The sequence below is a fragment of the Anolis carolinensis genome, chromosome 6, assembly GCF_035594765.1.
Source record: "Anolis carolinensis isolate JA03-04 chromosome 6, rAnoCar3.1.pri, whole genome shotgun sequence".
Taxonomy (NCBI): domain Eukaryota; kingdom Metazoa; phylum Chordata; class Lepidosauria; order Squamata; family Dactyloidae; genus Anolis; species Anolis carolinensis.
The window spans coordinates 103467517-103485138 of NC_085846.1; the positions used below are offsets into that span (position 1 = coordinate 103467517).

General features: G+C 48.9%; 2 protein-coding genes across 2 annotated transcripts in view; one reads left to right on the top strand and one right to left on the bottom strand.

Annotated features, from left to right (window-relative positions):
* The window catches only part of pard3 (par-3 family cell polarity regulator), a gene marked incomplete in the record, with an annotated part of 618554 nt that overhangs the window by 271441 nt on the left and 329491 nt on the right, over positions 1-17622 (bottom strand).
* On the top strand, positions 14425-16433 carry LOC134300010 (nanos homolog 2-like). Its single transcript, XM_062984553.1, has 3 exons — positions 14425-15160; positions 15290-15328; positions 15415-16433. Exons 1-2 carry the CDS (start codon positions 14537-14539, stop codon positions 15317-15319), a joined length of 654 nt encoding a protein of 217 aa, XP_062840623.1. The 5' UTR covers positions 14425-14536; the 3' UTR covers positions 15320-15328; positions 15415-16433.

A 17622-nucleotide genomic window follows, 5' to 3' on the forward strand; every position in this document is an offset into this window, starting at 1 on the left:
TGCCTTGTGTGTGTGTCTGCAGGGACGCTTTGAAAAAGAGTTGCATATCCCATCCAGTTCAAAATACAACTCCTTTTGGGGAAAGGAAAGCCTGCCTTTCTGCCTTGCCTTGTGTGTGTGTCTGCAGGGACGCTTTGAAAAAGAGTAGCATATCCCATCCAGTTCAAAATACAACTCCTTTTGGGGAAAGAAAAGCCTGCCTTTGTGGCTTGCCTTGTGTGTGTGTCTGCAGGGACGCTTTGAAAAAGAGTTGCATATCCCATCCTGTTCAAAATACAACTCCTTTTGGGGAAAGGAAAGCCTGCCTTTCTGCCTTGCCTTGTGTGTGTGTCTGCAGGGACGCTTTGAAAAAGAGTTGCATATCCCATCCAGTTCAAAATACAACTCCTTTTGGGGAAAGGAAAGCCTGCCTTTGTGGCTTGCCTTGTGTGTGTGTCTGCAGGGACGCTTTGAAAAAGAGTTGCATATCCCATCCAGTTCAAAATACAACTCCTTTTGGGGAAAGGAAAGCCTGCCTTTCTGCCTTGCCTTGTGTGTGTGTCTGCAGGGACGCTTTGAAAAAGAGTTGCATATCCCATCCTGTTCAAAATACAACTCCTTTTGGGGAAAGGAAAGCCTGCCTTTCTGCCTTGCCTTGTGTGTGTGTCTGCAGGGACGCTCTGGGAAAGAGTTGCATATCCCATCCTGTTCAAAATACAACTCCTTTTGGGGAAAGAAAAGCCTGCCTTTCTGCCTTGCCTTGTGTGTGTGTCTGCAGGGACGCTTTGAAAAAGAGTTGCATATCCCATCCTGTTCAAAATACAACTCCTTTTGGGGAAAGGAAAGCCTGCCTTTCTGCCTTGCCTTGTGTGTGTGTCTGCAGGGACGCTTTGAAAAAGAGTTGCATATCCCATCCAGTTCAAAATACAACTCCTTTTGGGGAAAGAAAAGCCTGCCTTTCTGCCTTGCCTTGTGTGTGTGTCTGCAGGGACGCTTTGAAAAAGAGTAGCATATCCCATCCAGTTCAAAATACAACTCCTTTTGGGGAAAGGAAAGCCTGCCTTTCTGCCTTGCCTTGTGTGTGTGTCTGCAGGGACGCTTTGAAAAAGAGTTGCATATCCCATCCAGTTCAAAATACAACTCCTTTTGGGGAAAGGAAAGCCTGCCTTTCTGCCTTGCCTTGTGTGTGTGTCTGCAGGGACGCTTTGAAAAAGAGTTGCATATCCCATCCAGTTCAAAATACAACTCCTTTTGGGGAAAGGAAAGCCTGCCTTTCTGCCTTGCCTTGTGTGTGTGTCTGCAGGGACGCTTTGAAAAAGAGTTGCATATCCCATCCTGTTCAAAATACAACTCCTTTTGGGGAAAGGAAAGCCTGCCTTTCTGCCTTGCCTTGTGTGTGTGTCTGCAGGGACGCTTTGAAAAAGAGTTGCATATCCCATCCAGTTCAAAATACAACTCCTTTTGGGGAAAGAAAAGCCTGCCTTTGTGGCTTGCCTTGTGTGTGTGTCTGCAGGGACGCTTTGAAAAAGAGTTGCATATCCCATCCAGTTCAAAATACAACTCCTTTTGGGGAAAGGAAAGCCTGCCTTTCTGCCTTGCCTTGTGTGTGTGTCTGCAGGGACGCTTTGAAAAAGAGTAGCATATCCCATCCAGTTCAAAATACAACTCCTTTTGGGGAAAGGAAAGCCTGCCTTTGTGGCTTGCCTTGTGTGTGTGTCTGCAGGGACGCTTTGAAAAAGAGTTGCATATCCCATCCAGTTCAAAATACAACTCCTTTTGGGGAAAGGAAAGCCTGCCTTTCTGCCTTGCCTTGTGTGTGTGTCTGCAGGGACGCTTTGAAAAAGAGTAGCATATCCCATCCAGTTCAAAATACAACTCCTTTTGGGGAAAGAAAAGCCTGCCTTTGTGGCTTGCCTTGTGTGTGTGTCTGCAGGGACGCTTTGAAAAAGAGTTGCATATCCCATCCTGTTCAAAATACAACTCCTTTTGGGGAAAGGAAAGCCTGCCTTTCTGCCTTGCCTTGTGTGTGTGTCTGCAGGGACGCTTTGAAAAAGAGTTGCATATCCCATCCAGTTCAAAATACAACTCCTTTTGGGGAAAGGAAAGCCTGCCTTTGTGGCTTGCCTTGTGTGTGTGTCTGCAGGGACGCTTTGAAAAAGAGTTGCATATCCCATCCAGTTCAAAATACAACTCCTTTTGGGGAAAGGAAAGCCTGCCTTTCTGCCTTGCCTTGTGTGTGTGTCTGCAGGGACGCTTTGAAAAAGAGTTGCATATCCCATCCTGTTCAAAATACAACTCCTTTTGGGGAAAGGAAAGCCTGCCTTTCTGCCTTGCCTTGTGTGTGTGTCTGCAGGGACGCTTTGAAAAAGAGTTGCATATCCCATCCAGTTCAAAATACAACTCCTTTTGGGGAAAGGAAAGCCTGCCTTTGTGGCTTGCCTTGTGTGTGTGTCTGCAGGGACGCTTTGAAAAAGAGTTGCATATCCCATCCAGTTCAAAATACAACTCCTTTTGGGGAAAGAAAAGCCTGCCTTTGTGGCTTGCCTTGTGTGTGTGTCTGCAGGGACGCTTTGAAAAAGAGTTGCATATCCCATCCTGTTCAAAATACAACTCCTTTTGGGGAAAGGAAAGCCTGCCTTTCTGCCTTGCCTTGTGTGTGTGTCTGCAGGGACGCTTTGAAAAAGAGTTGCATATCCCATCCAGTTCAAAATACAACTCCTTTTGGGGAAAGGAAAGCCTGCCTTTGTGGCTTGCCTTGTGTGTGTGTCTGCAGGGATGCTTTGAAAAAGAGTTGCATATCCCATCCAGTTCAAAATACAACTCCTTTTGGGGAAAGGAAAGCCTGCCTTTCTGCCTTGCCTTGTGTGTGTGTCTGCAGGGACGCTTTGAAAAAGAGTTGCATATCCCATCCAGTTCAAAATACAACTCCTTTTGGGGAAAGGAAAGCCTGCCTTTCTGCCTTGCCTTGTGTGTGTGTCTGCAGGGACGCTTTGAAAAAGAGTTGCATATCCCATCCTGTTCAAAATACAACTCCTTTTGGGGAAAGAAAAGCTTGCCTTTCTGCCTTGCCTTGTGTGTGTGTCTGCCAGGGACGCTTCCTGATTTTCCCAAGACAACTTTGGGAAAGAGTTGCATATCCCATACTTTCCTGTAGAACTGGAAAGTACAGGTATCCCCTTGTAAATAAATAAAACTAACTAAATGTTATAGACTACGCTTTTGCAACAGTACATTGGCCAGAATATAACACGTTGCCAATCAAGATTCAACAAATATTTCCCACCAGTAACACAACACCTAACCATCATCCCTTCTGTTACCTGAAAACACTCCCCTTGACATGAAGCGCTCAGCTGTACGCGGGTCTGGGGGAGCAAGTCCTAGTAGTGGTCAAGCCACGGCCAGGACACTGTGGGGGGCCAAAAAAGTTAAGGTGGGTCCCATACGTCTGGAACGACGAACTATGGGAGTGGGTGGACTTGATGAAGAACCAGGCTGTTCTAATGCAGACAGTTCACAGGCATCCACCCGGAGCCGGCTGTCGCATGGAGCTGAGACAACTGGACGATCATTGGAACATACAGGTGTTGCCGTCCTGGAACTACAGGTGGTGGATAGTGAGGATATAGATAACCCCACCCCTCCACCCGCTACTGACAGTGAGGAGGAGGTAGAGGAGGTACTACCATCAAAACGTAGACTTCCTCATGCTGCTGAAAGGGTGCCCACGACTCCCATCTCTGAGGGCGTCGCCACAGTGGCTGTGGGGAGGCCAAGGTCATTTATTTGGGACCATTTCCATGTCCACTCTCAGAGTTCTACTTTGGCAGTTTGTAGACACTGTGGGGCAAATATCAGCAGAGGCAGAGACACGAGACATCTTGCGACCTCGGGGTTGAGCTCTCACATGAAGCGACACCATCCCTCCATTTCGCTGGGAGGGGGAACTGCAAGCCCTTCCAGTGGCAGCCTTAGCACGCAAAGTTCACCAGGTGAAGATAGTGGAAGGCGGACACAGTCCACCATGGAGGATTGGGCCATTCCATTACCCAGAAAGAAAACGGGGGAAACATTGCTCACACCCCAGCAGATAACCCAAACTGTGGGAGAGATGATTGCCCTAGATCACCATCCCTTCCGCCTGGTAGAACAAGAAGGCTTTGTACGCCTTATGAAACGACTGTGCCCCCGCTACAAAATCCCCTCCCGTCACACCTTTTCCAGAAAAGTAATTCCCGGCTTGTACGAGGGCTGTAAGGAACGCATTATCCAGATGTTGCGTAGCGCCATGGGAGGACACATCCATTTTACCTCTGATATTTGGTCAAGCTTGGGAGGAGGCCACTCCTACCTCTCTCTCACGGCACATTGGTGGGAGAAGGAAGGCACTATGGATACATCCCATCGTTGGGCACTCCTCGCATTGGAGGTAGTTGATCGTGATCACAAGGCAGAGACCATCTGCAACTATCTGGAAAACATGATGGGGGAATGGATGCAGTGTAGGCCGGAAGAAATGAGGAGGGGCTTTATGGTGACGGACGCAGGGAAAAATATGATCAAAGCGGTTGAAAGTGCCGGGTTTCAGAATGTGTCCTGCATGGCCCACTTGCTTCACAATACCGTCAAGGAAGGTTTAAAGAGCCAGGAAGAGCAGTCGGGCAGCAACACAAACATCTCCCTGCTGATTGAGCGCTGTAGAAAGATCGCGGGCTACTTCCACCGGAGCATCAAGGCAGCCCGGCAGCTGAGAGACAGGCAGAGCCTTGAAGGCCTCCCGCAGCACAAGCTGCTCCAGGACGTCTCGACTCGGTGGAATTCAACCTTAAAAATGCTCGAACGCATGGTCGAGCAGCAGAAGGCGGTACACGGCATCTCCCTCACTTTGGTTGCGCCTGTTAGCAAGCTTGTTCCAACTAAGCAAGAGTGGGACACCATCTCCCAGCTAGTAGACGTACTAAAGCCATTCAAACATGCCACTGAGACACTTTCGGAATCAAAAGCTCTTCTGAGCCAGGCAGTGCCCATGGTCTTGAGGCTAAGGAGGCACCTAGAAAGGCTTGGTGCCGGTCGAACAATTGACTCCCTGGCTGGACCGCTGACACCGCCGGTCCTGGAGGTGGTGAGGAGGTTGTCCTTTGCTGTACGGAAACGGCTAGAGCCACTTCTTTCCAGCAAGGTCCATATGCTGGCGGCCTTGTGTGATCCACGGCTAAAGTACAACGTCTGCCCAAAAGACTTTACCATGTGGAAGGCCCAACTTGTTGACCTTGTGAGGGAGGTCTTTGCTGCCAGGGTGGAGGAAACGGGCACAGCGGCCCCTCTTCCAGAACTGCCTGTCACCCCAAGCACTAGCGCTAGTGGCGAGACGGAAAGTCCCGCGGAGCCGGTAGGGGGTTGCCGTAGGGATACGGATCTCCAGCCGCGAACAGGAAACGTTTTCTTTGCAGAGACGGTGGCCATACTTGCCTGCTCTGAAGAATCCTCTTTGCTGGCTTCTGCTCAAAAGGTAGACTCGGCCGAATGCTCGGTCAACAGGTACTTTGAGGAGCCTCCGGAGATAATTTCTTGTGATCCATTGTCCTATTGGGCTTCACGCGAACACATGTGGCCGGATCTGTCGCACGTAGCCCGCCAGTTCCTCAGCTGTCCTCCCACCAGCGTCCAGAGCAAAAGGGTCTTCAGCATAGCGGGAGATGTAGTCACGCCCCACCGCAGCTTGCTGGACCCTCAAACAGTTGAGAAACTTGTTTTCCTGAAGGCCAACCTTCCTGTGTTGAATTTCCCAGATTTGGATTTTGAGACCGACTGCTCCTAGAGCAACAGTTCTCGTCCTTTAACCAACTCTGCTTCAGAGTAACTTTGGCCAATTTTTTTGGGCGTCCGGGCGGGGGGGTGGCCCCTTTGGACTCTGTCCAACAACTCTCTCCTCTATCCTACAATGCTTTCCTCTCTCTTTTCCCTTCCTTTCTCCTCTTTTTCATCACTCGACGTTGCCCCACTGACGTTTTTGGGTTCATCCATCTCAAGGGGCCGTTTCACGAATCATGTAATCATGGAATCATAGAAAAGTAGAGTTGGAATAGAACTCATGGGCCATCGAGTTCTCCCCCAAGAAAGACGCAGGAAGTATCATTCAAAGCATCCCCGACAGATGGCCATCGAGCCTATGCTTAAAAGCTTCAAAAGAAGGGGCCTACAACACAGTCCGGGGGAGACAGTTCCACTCCCGAACAACCATCGCGGAGAGAAGTACTATCTTTCATTTGTCCCTGTTGAACTTAATATACTTTTGGCCCATCTCTGTATTCGGAAGTTACAAAACGTTTTCTCTCATGTAATACTGGCTCTGTAGAGGTTGAAGGATATTCTGTGGAAAATTAGACCATAAAAGCCAAGGTAGATAATGCTTCCTCTTTGTGTTCTGTTCGGATTTCATTCAATTCCCTTTTTATTTGGGGGGGGGGGGGGAAATATTACCATCACGAGCCATGACTGTTTGGTCTTCTACAGATCCTCGCAGCTCCTGTACAGAAAGAGCACTGTTATATTTGATGTGGATACTTCAGATAATCATTTCAGGTGTAGGAATACGCCAGACTCTCACTTTACAGAGGTATACTATCTGTCCATCTGAACCTTTGAGGATGTCTTTATCCACTGGAATTAATACACCTCGACTTGGGACAGAACTTCTCTAAATTGTCATCTTTCAGTGTCCCATTGTCTAGAGCGGGTGTGGTTGCCGCAGTGGTCATGGGACGGCCGCCTTTGGGTCCCCTAGCCCTCTGACCGCTTACGCGGAGGGTGCCTTTATAACTCGGAGGGGGGAATCATCAAAGACAGTGGTACTCCTCCGCCTTTGCCAGCATTTCTCCAAATGGTTGTCTAGTGTCCCTTCTCCTTTATATGCCGTGGTCTACGCTGTGGTCGTAAAACGGCTGCTTTTGGGTCCCCTCCCCCTTTGACCTGGCACGCAGAGGGTGCCGTTCCCCCTTCAGGACGTGTGCCTTGCGGCTGCTTTAGATGTTTGGGCGCAGGTTACGCCGAGTGGGAATTGCCTTTTGCTGGCTTGTTGGGAAAACGATAGAAGAGGTACACGGCCTTCCCCTTGGGTGGTGGGGTGTTGCTGTGGGTAGAGGCTTAAATCGCAAAAACAAAAAACTTTGTGGGAGGGCCGTGCCGAATTCTCCGGGATGCATGCCGGCCAACTGTGGCCGGCTGGCTCAGGGTGGGGTCTTTGCTGCCCTTTGTTTTTTCCCCTTACTTTTCTTTTCTTTTTGCTGCCTCTCGGACTACGTGACACCAGACTCTAGAGGTATATGCCCTTCCCCCTTCAGGGCGTGTTCCTTTGCGGCTGCTTGCAATGTGTGGGCGCAGGTTACCCAGAGTGGGAACTGCCTTTTGCTGGCTTGTTGGCAGGACGATAGAAGAGGTACACGGCCTTCCCCTGGGGTGGTGGAGTGTTGCTGTGGGTAGAGGTTTAAGTCGCAAAAACAAAAAACTTTGTGGGAGGGCCGTGCCGAATTCTCCGGGATGCATGCCGGTCAACTGTGGCCGGCTGGCTCAGGGTGGGGTCTTTGCTGCCCTTTGTTTTTTCCCCTTACTTTTCTTTTCTTTTTGCTGCCTCTCGGACTACGTGACGCCAGACTCTAGAGGTATATGCCCTTCCCCCTTCAGGGCGTGTTCCTTTGCGGCTGCTTGCAATGTGTGGGCGCAGGTTACCCAGAGTGGGAACTGCCTTTTGCTGGCTTGTTGGCAGGACGATAGAAGAGGTACACGGCCTTCCCCTGGGGTGGTGGAGTGTTGCTGTGGGTAGAGGTTTAAGTCGCAAAAACAAAAAACTTTGTGGGAGGGCCGTGCCGAATTCTCCGGGATGCATGCCGGTCAACTGTGGCCGGCTGGCTCAGGGTGGGGTCTTTGCTGCCCTTTGTTTTTTCCCCTTACTTTTCTTTTCTTTTTGCTGCCTCTCGGACTACGTGACGCCAGACTCTAGAGGTATATGCCCTTCCCCCTTCAGGGCGTGTTCCTTTGCGGCTGCTTGCAATGTGTGGGCGCAGGTTACCCAGAGTGGGAACTGCCTTTTGCTGGCTTGTTGGCAGGACGATAGAAGAGGTACACGGCCTTCCCCTGGGGTGGTGGAGTGTTGCTGTGGGTAGAGGTTTAAGTCGCAAAAACAAAAAACTTTGTGGGAGGGCCGTGCCGAATTCTCCGGGATGCATGCCGGTCAACTGTGGCCGGCTGGCTCAGGGTGGGGTCTTTGCTGCCCTTAGTTTTTTCCCCTTACTTTTCTTTTCTTTTTGCTGCCTCACGGACTACGTGACGCCAGACTCTAGAGGTATATGCCCTTCCCCCTTCAGGGCGTGTTCCTTTGCGGCTGCTTGCAATGTGTGGGCGCAGGTTACCCAGAGTGGGAACTGCCTTTTGCTGGCTTGTTGGCAGGACGATAGAAGAGGTACACGGCCTTCCCCTGGGGTGGTGGAGTGTTGCTGTGGGTAGAGGTTTAAGTCGCAAAAACAAAAAACTTTGTGGGAGGGCCGTGCCGAATTCTCCGGGATGCATGCCGGTCAACTGTGGCCGGCTGGCTCAGGGTGGGGTCTTTGCTGCCCTTTGTTTTTTCCCCTTACTTTTCTTTTCTTTTTGCTGCCTCTCGGACTACGTGACGCCAGACTCTAGAGGTATATGCCCTTCCCCCTTCAGGGCGTGTTCCTTTGCGGCTGCTTGCAATGTGTGGGCGCAGGTTACCCAGAGTGGGAACTGCCTTTTGCTGGCCTTTGGGAAAAACGATAGAAGAGGGTGGAACGATTCAAAGTCTCCCATCACCCTGAGAGGCTGTGATTGACGCTATTGCTGCGGAACGGCCGCCTTTGGTTCCCCTTGCCCACTGTCCGCGCACACGGACGTTGCCGATTGCCCGTCAGGGCGTGTGCCTTTGCGGCTGCTTTCAAGGTGTTGGCAGAACGTTTCGCCGAGTGGTAAATGTTTTTTGCTGGCCTGTGGGTAAAACAATAGAAGAGGGTGGAATGATCAAAGACAGTGGTACAGTCTCCCATCACCCTGAGAGGTTGTGATTGACGCTGTTGCTGCGGAAAGGCCGCCTTTGGTTCCCCTTGCCCACTGTCCGCGCACACGGACTTTGCCGATTGCCCGTCAGGGCGTGTGCCTTTGCGGCTGCTTTCAAGGAGTGGGCGCAAGTTCCGTCTCGTGGAAACTGTTTCTTGCTGGTCTGTTGGTAATAACGAGGGTGGAGTGATCACAGACTGTGGGACAGTGTCCCATTCACCTTAAAAGGAAGTGTACTCAACGATGTGGCGGCAGAACGGCCGCCTTTGGCTCCCCTTGCCCACTGTCCGCGCACACGGACGTTGCCGATTGCCCGTCAGGGCGTGTGCCTTTGCGGCTGCTTTCAAGGAGTGGGCGCAAGTTCCGTCTCGTGGAAACTGTTTCTTGCTGTTCCCCTCGCCCTCTGGCCGCGCACGCGGAATCAATGAAAGAAGTGGGACACCTTGGCCTTTACCACTTCTCAAAATTGTCTTCTTTTACTGTACCATTGCCTTGTGCGGGTGTAGTCGAGAGCATGTGATGATAATCTTACGCAGAGTAAGAAGTAGAGAATCAATCCACTCAGAATCTCTTTTGCTATTAAAAACAATTACTTAATAATGCCTTCATGTTTCCTTTGGAATCCACATTTCTGCTTTGTTTCTACTTTGAATTACTTTCTACTACATTACACACTATATCTTTCATAATTGTACTTCCTCAAGTATACTTAAACTGTATGTATACCAACCAACTGAAGTCATTTCCCTCTATCCAGGTCATCTGCAGGAGAACTTTAATAACCCCTGAAGAACACACTAGTCTTACCTGCAGTGGAACTGCATGGAAACATGTTCCTAACATCAGAGCCTTAAAACCTTCCCCCTCCAAAAAGCATTATAGGTCTGTGTGGTCGTTTGTAGCCTATTTAAGAATAGCTTGACAGGCCAATAGTATTTCGCACTGTATAGTTTTTTAACTGTCAAACTACCTCCTCTTCAGTCCTCGGACTCGAGCCGTGTTTTTACACCACTGTTTTTTAAGCTGGTAATGCTGTATGCTGACTGTGACTTCAGTTATATCTTATGTCTTATTGACCCAACATGAACACAGAAGAGTCTCACTGATCAAAGCCAAACGGGCCTACCACTGCTGAAATAAGCAGATTTCTTGGATTGGACTTGTTGAAGAAAAGCATATTACACATCATATCAGGTTATTATTATCCAAATAAAGCACCATAAATGCATGTTATACAACCAAGGAGACATAAGAAGTCGTTCTATATGCTGAAATGATATGTTGCTATTGCTTACTTTATGAATTTAGCTTCAAAATATCACAATATAATGGAATCATTGACTACAGAAATGGCTAGATTTTTCCAGAGGCTAGACGGTTTGCTGTTATGGAGTGTATCTTTGTGTCATGGGTTGTGGTGTGTGGGCGTGGGGCCGGCCAACGGTGGCCGGCCCCCCGGGTCTGAGGGGCTTGGGCCCACATTTTGAAAGCAGACGTGAAGAAAGCATGCCCTTCCCCCTCTGGGTTCAGCGGTGTGGGCGTGGGGCCGGCCAACGGTGGCCGGCCCCCCGGGTCTGAGGGGCTTGGGCCCACATTTTGCAAGCAGACGTGAAGAAAGCATGCCCTTCCCCCTGTGGGTCCAGCGGTGTGGGCGTGGGGCCGGCCAACGGTGGCCGGCCCCCCGGGTCTGAGGGGCTTGGGCCCACATTTTGCAAGCAGACGTGAAGAAAGCCTGCCCTTCCCCGTGGGTTGCGGCGTGTGGGCGTGGGGCCGGCCAACGGTGGCCGGCCCCCCGGGTCTGAGGGGCTTGGGCCCACATTTTGCAAGCAGACGTGAAGAAAGCATGCCCTTCCCCGTGGGTTGCGGCGTGTGGTTGTGGGGCCGGCCAACGGTGGCCGGCCCCCCGGGTCTGAGGGGCTTGGGCCCACATTTTGCAAGCAGACGTGAAGAAAGCCTGCCCTTCCCCGTGGGTTGCGGCGTGTGGGCGTGGGGCCGGCCAACGGTGGCCGGCCCCCCGGGTCTGAGGGGCTTGGGCCCACATTTCCTTTTTTTTGGTCTTCTCTCTCTTTCTCTGGGAAGGGTGCCGGCCAACGGTGGCCGGCCTAGTATTTTAAAGTGTGGGCCTTTTTGGCGGTGGCTTTTTCTGTCTTTTCTTTGGTCTTTGCTGCCTCTCGGCCTACGTGGCCGAGTTTCCCCGATGTACCGCCTCTCTCTTCTCTCGCCGGCTGTCGTTCTTTAGCCCTTTATGCTATTTTGCACAGAAGCCTCCTTTGGGGCGGTGTCCTCTGGTTTTTTTTCTTTCTCTCTCTCTCTCTCAGGGATGCGTGCCGGCAAACATTGGCCGGCCCGGCTTAATGTATGGGCCTTGTCGCCTGTGGCTTTTTTCTTTCTTTTCTTTTCTTTTCTTTTCTTTTTGCTGCCTCTCGGCCTACGTGGCCGAGTTTCCCCCGATGCACCGCCTCTCTCTTCTCTCTCGGCTGTCGTTCTTTAGCCCTTTATGCGAGTTTGCACCGAAGCCTCCTTTGGGGCGACGGCCCCTCTTTCTTCCTGTCTGGGAATCGTGCGGGCCAACGGTGGCCGGCCTAGTATTTTAAAGTGTGGGCCTTTTTGGCGGTGGCTTTTTCTGTCTTTTCTTTGGTCTTTGCTGCCTCTCGGCCTACGTGGCCGAGTTTCCCCGATGTACCGCCTCTCTCTTCTCTCGCCGGCTGTCGTTCTTTAGCCCTTTATGCTATTTTGCACAGAAGCCTCCTTTGGGGCGGTGTCCTCTGGTTTTTTTTCTCTCTCTCTCTCTCTCTCAGGGATGCGTGCCGGCAAACATTGGCCGGCCCGGCTTAATGTATGGGCCTTGTCGCCTGTGGCTTTTTTCTTTCTTTTCTTTTCTTTTCTTTTCTTTTTGCTGCCTCTCGGCCTACGTGGCCGAGTTTCCCCCGATGCACCGCCTCTCTCTTCTCTCTCGGCTGTCGTTCTTTAGCCCTTTATGCGAGTTTGCACCGAAGCCTCCTTTGGGGCGACGGCCCCTCTTTCTTCCTGTCTGGGAATCGTGCGGGCCAACGGTGGCCGGCCTAGTATTTTATAGTGTGGGCCTTTTTGGCGGTGGCTTTTTCTGTCTTTTCTTTGGTCTTTGCTGCCTCTCGGCCTACGTGGCCGAGTTTCCCCGATGTACCGCCTCTCTCTTCTCTCGCCGGCTGTCGTTCTTTAGCCCTTTATGCTATTTTGCACAGAAGCCTCCTTTGGGGCGGTGTCCTCTGGTTTTTTTTCTCTCTCTCTCTCTCTCTCAGGGATGCGTGCCGGCAAACATTGGCCGGCCCGGCTTAATGTATGGGCCTTGTCGCCTGTGGCTTTTTTCTTTCTTTTCTTTTCTTTTCTTTTCTTTTCTTTTTGCTGCCTCTCGGCCTACGTGGCCGAGTTTCCCCCGATGCACCGCCTCTCTCTTCTCTCTCGGCTGTCGTTCTTTAGCCCTTTATGCGAGTTTGCACCGAAGCCTCCTTTGGGGCGACGGCCCCTCTTTCTTCCTGTCTGGGAATCGTGCGGGCCAACGGTGGCCGGCCTAGTATTTTATAGTGTGGGATTTTTTGGCGGTGGCTTTTTCTGTCTTTTCTTTGGTCTTTGCTGCCTCTCGGCCTACGTGGCCGAGTTTCCCCGATGTACCGCCTCTCTCTTCTCTCGCCGGCTGTCGTTCTTTAGCCCTTTATGCTATTTTGCACAGAAGCCTCCTTTGGGGCGGTGTCCTCTGGTTTTTTTTTTCTCTCTCTCTCTCTCTCAGGGATGCGTGCCGGCAAACAGTGGCCGGCCCGGCTTAATGTATGGGCCTTGTCGCCTGTGGCTTTTTTCTTACTTTTCTTTTCTTTTCTTTTCTTTTTGCTGCCTCTCGGCCTACGTGGTCGGGTTTCCCACGATGCACCGCCTCTCTCTTCTCTCGCCGGCTGTCGTTCTTTACCCCTTTATGCGATTTTGCACAGAAGCCTCCTTTGGGGCGGCGGCCCCTCTTTCTTCCTCACAGGGAAGCGTGCCGGCCAACGGTGGCACGCCTAGTATTTCAACGTGTGGGCCTTGTCGGCCTATGTGGTCGACGTGTTTCCCACGATGCACCGCCTCTGTCTTCTCTCGCGGCTGTCGTTCTTTACCCCTTGGTGCAATCTTGCACAGAACCCTTCTTTGGGGCGGCGGCCTCTATTTCTTCCACTCAGGGAAGCTTGCCGGCCAACGATGGCCGGCCTAGTATTTCAGTGTGTGGGCCTTGCCGGATGTGGCTTATTCTTTCTTTTCTTTTATTTTCATGAAATCAGCGGGGGAGGATGGGCGGGTTGTGTTTCCACAGAACACCACTCAAAGAAACAGTTAGCGGTATCCTATACTGTTCTAAATTGCTCGACAACATAATGATAGAATCATAGAAACATGGCACCAAACATCATATAATCATAAAGCTAGAAGAGACCATCCAGTCCAACGCCATTCTGCCATGCAAAAACAATATACAGTAGAGTCTCAGTCATCCAACACTCGCTTATCCAATGTTCTGGATTATCCAACTTATTTTTGTAGTCAATGTTTTCAATATATTGTGATATTTTGTTGCTAAATTCGTCATTACTACGTAATATTACTGCGTATTGAACTACCTTTTCTGTCTAATTTGCTGTTAAACAAGATTTTATGGGGCTTAATTTGTAAAATAACCTAATTTGCTGTTCAAAGGGCTTTTCCTTAATGTCTCCTTATCATCCAACATATTTGCTTATCCAACGTTCTGCTGGCCCGTTAATGTTGGATAAGCGAGACTCTACTGTATCCAGAAATATCTGGTGCTGTAACCGATATATCATTTACCGTCCCGGAATACTAGCCAGATGGCCCATGAATGGTCACAAAAGTCATAGAAATATGGTCACAGAAGTCATGGAATAATAGAAACATGGTCCCTAAAGTCATAGACTCAAAGAAACAAGTAACAGAATCATCCCAAAAGTCCTAGAATCCTAAAATGATAGAATCATAGAGTCATGGCGCCAAACATCATAGAATCATAAAGGTAGAAGAGACCATCCAGTCCAATGCTATTCTGCCATGCAAAAGCAATATAACACTCTTGCAGGCTTCATCATTACTGGATCCGTCCTTCAGGACTTTGGCAAACGTTGGATGTGCAATGTTGCTATTTCATCCAAGGCAGAAATTCAACTCATTCTTGGATGGACAAACAGAACCACAACTGCTAACGTTCCATTAAGGCAGTGTTTCTCAACCTGTGGATCTCCAGGTGTTTTTACCTACAAGTCCCAGAAATCCCAGCCATTTTACCAGCTGTTAGGATTTCTGGGAGTTGAAGGCCAAAACATCTGGGGACCCACAAGTCGAGAACCACTGCCTCAAGGGAGAAACTGTGGCATTACCTCCGAAGTTAAAAAATTGGAAAAACCAAACTCTTCCTTGAAAAGCTGTGATTGTCTAGACATGTGGGGGTTAAATCTAGGGCAAAGGAGTGTAAAAATAGATGGGAGGGTCCAATGTGAAAGGTTTGGAACCCCTCCCCTTATATATAAAACAAAGACTCCGCCTCCAATATGTGGCATTCAGTGTGTGTCCACACCAGGGTAGAATTGGCACCATGCTCTCCAGATCAGCCATGCACGTGCCACATTATGCCCCTTCCATGTTCAGGGAGTTTGACAGATGGAAGGGCTATCTGAGCCTTGCGAAAGTGGTTACGGAGATCATCGCGGAACGCAAGAAGGTCCCATTTCCATCTCAGAGTTTGGACACAATGGAGTACGACATGCAGCTAGTCCTCAACGAGGACAACTTTGAAACAGCATCACAATGGGTTAATGGAAGCAGTTCCAGCAGCAAGAGCTCCAAAGGTAGTGCCAATGGCCAGGCTTCCCAAAACAAGGAGATTTGCAATTTCTGCAAACACAACGGGGAATCCAAGCAGGTCTATTCGTCCCACCGGCTGAAGGGGATGGACGGCACCGTGGAGTGCCCCATCTTGCGCAAATACACCTGTCCGCTCTGCGGTGCCACGGGCGAAAAGGCCCATACTTTAAAATACTGCCCACTGAGCCAAGGGAAGAGGTCGCTGTATCGCAAGTGCGGACGTAACTCGGCTGGACGCAAGGTAAGGAGATAAGAAGATCAGGAGAAGACCGAAGCATTTATTCTTAGTTTTAGTTTGACTTTGTAAAAGAACAACATTTGATTTCGAGCATCATTAACACTCTTTACATTTCCTCCCACTTTGTTTCAGGTTTGGAGAATGGAAGCCCAATTCTCTTAGACTACATTTGTGAGTCCAGAAATGTTTTTTTATGTATATTGTTGCCTTCTTTCACATTTGTTGTACCTAGGTTAATTATATTGTGTTTCTTTTAGATGTGTCAGTTGCCTAGTGTGATGATTCATGGGCCCTGCAGTCCTATTCCTGACAGTATTGTGGCAGATGAGGAGGAAAATATGGAGTTTTCCCCAGATTTCCGGTCGGAGTCAGAGCCTTGGCAGCTGCCTGAAGTTCTAGTCCAAGAACCAATTAAACCTGACCTTGGTGGGAACTCTCCCCCTTATGGGAGAAAACAGGCTTACACGACTGATAGAGGATCGAGAGAAAAATTTAGAAGTAGTGCTCGCCTTGCTGCCAAATATGCCACTGATTAGAAGTATTTCCCCTGAGAAAATATGGGGAGTCTTGCACCTGCAAGCTGGTTTCCTTCGCTCCCTGTTCTCTAGGGAAAGTGATTGTTGTTTGGGGAAACGAGACCCAATATAGGGAAATTGCGCGAAGGATTCCTTGCGGAGTCAATTCGTCAGCTCCTGGAGAGAGGTCATGTGTGTGTGGACTTCGAATCCTGTTCCTTGCCTCCTGAATCTAGTTCCAAGCCTTGTCCTCGTCTCACGGATTTACCACAGATCTTGTTCCATGCTTCAAGTTGCTTTGCCTTTAGCCACAGCTCCAGCCACGTTCCAAGTAACTTTCAGCCTTGTGTCAAGCTTCATTGGATTCAAGACTTTTTCTGTTTTCCCAACGCTTTGCTTGGCAAAGCGTGTGTTGCGGTTATTGGATTATAATCTTTGGACTCTAATATTTCATATTGGACAATAATCTGCTGGACTATATTTGGCCTCATTTGAAAGGTCTGCTTCTGAACTTTATTCTACACTTGTTTTTATTGACTTTATATATTCCTTTAATAAAGATATTAGATAGAATCTGGCCTCAGTGTATGGTTATTGGTGCCCAGCAGCCTAGATCCTGACACCTTGTATCATGCTTTTTTATACATATAATCATGTTTTTTACATATGTAATATCACGTTCCTTTGACATCTGTAATTGCCTTATATCATATTTTATATTGTGTTTTATATATGCAGTTACTTTACATGTTTCTTTTATGTTTGGATGTATAATTTTTACATGTTTAATTATATTATTTGCAACTATAATTGCCTAATATCATGCTTCTTTTATATATGCAATGACATCATGTTTATTTAACGTATATAAGTGCCTTATATCATGTCCGGGTTATCATGTGTGTCTCCAGAGGGATGCAGCCCTATCCTTTGCAGGGAAAATATAGAAATATCTTCTAAATGGCTACTGTCTAGAATTTTGTTTTGTAAAGAAAGGAAAAGTTTATATGCTATTGGAAAGAAAGATACTATTTTATGTTTAAATTTTGGAAAGGAATAGAATTGGTTATTATTACTGTGGTCTAACCTTCAATTGTTTGCAAGTTGTTCTAAAGTTTGGATCGTAGAGTTTAATAAACAGAGTTTATGGTTTTGGCATCAAAACTGTTCATGTTGTGCTTAAATGGGATTGAATTTTCTTTAATTTGTGGCCCATAATAGGCTGGTTATAAGCCTGATCTGGAAGGCAGCCAAGGCAAAGACCATTGAGCTGCTGAACTTGCAGACTGAAAGGTCCCAGGTTCAAATCCCGGGAGCAGAGTGAGCGCCCGCTGTTAGCTCCAGCTTCTGCCAACCTAGCAGCTTGAAAACATGCCAATGTGAGTAGATGAATAGGTACCGCTGTGGCGGGAAGGTAATGGCACTCCATGTAGTCATGCCGACCACATGACCTTGGAGGTGTCTATGGACAACACTGGCTCTTGGGGTTAGAAATGGAGGTGAGCACAACCCCCAGAGTCAGACATGACTGAACTTAACGTCAAGGGATACCTTTACACACACACACATGCAGGGACTACACCAATTTAACAAAGTTTCAGCCACAAAAACAAAGTTTCTAAAGTAGAGCAATGACTTTCACAGTAAAGACAACCCAATTTAACAGGAAATAAGACTTTCAAACCAGGAACAGATTTCTGCAATTATTAAAAAATGGTTCATTATAAAAGCTATGAAAATTTGCCAAAAATCAGAGGATAAGGGAAACGTTCCACATTTTGGTGAGCTATCAGTGTTAAATGTGTTCTACCACTGTACCAAGTTTGAAGAAGATCACTCAAAAAATGAGGGCGGGAGAGCCCCCTAAGTCCCCCCCCCTTCGGGCTGTTTTTGGGCCACCGCGCATGCGCGTCCGCCATTAACGAATTAATTTCGAAAATAACGAATTTT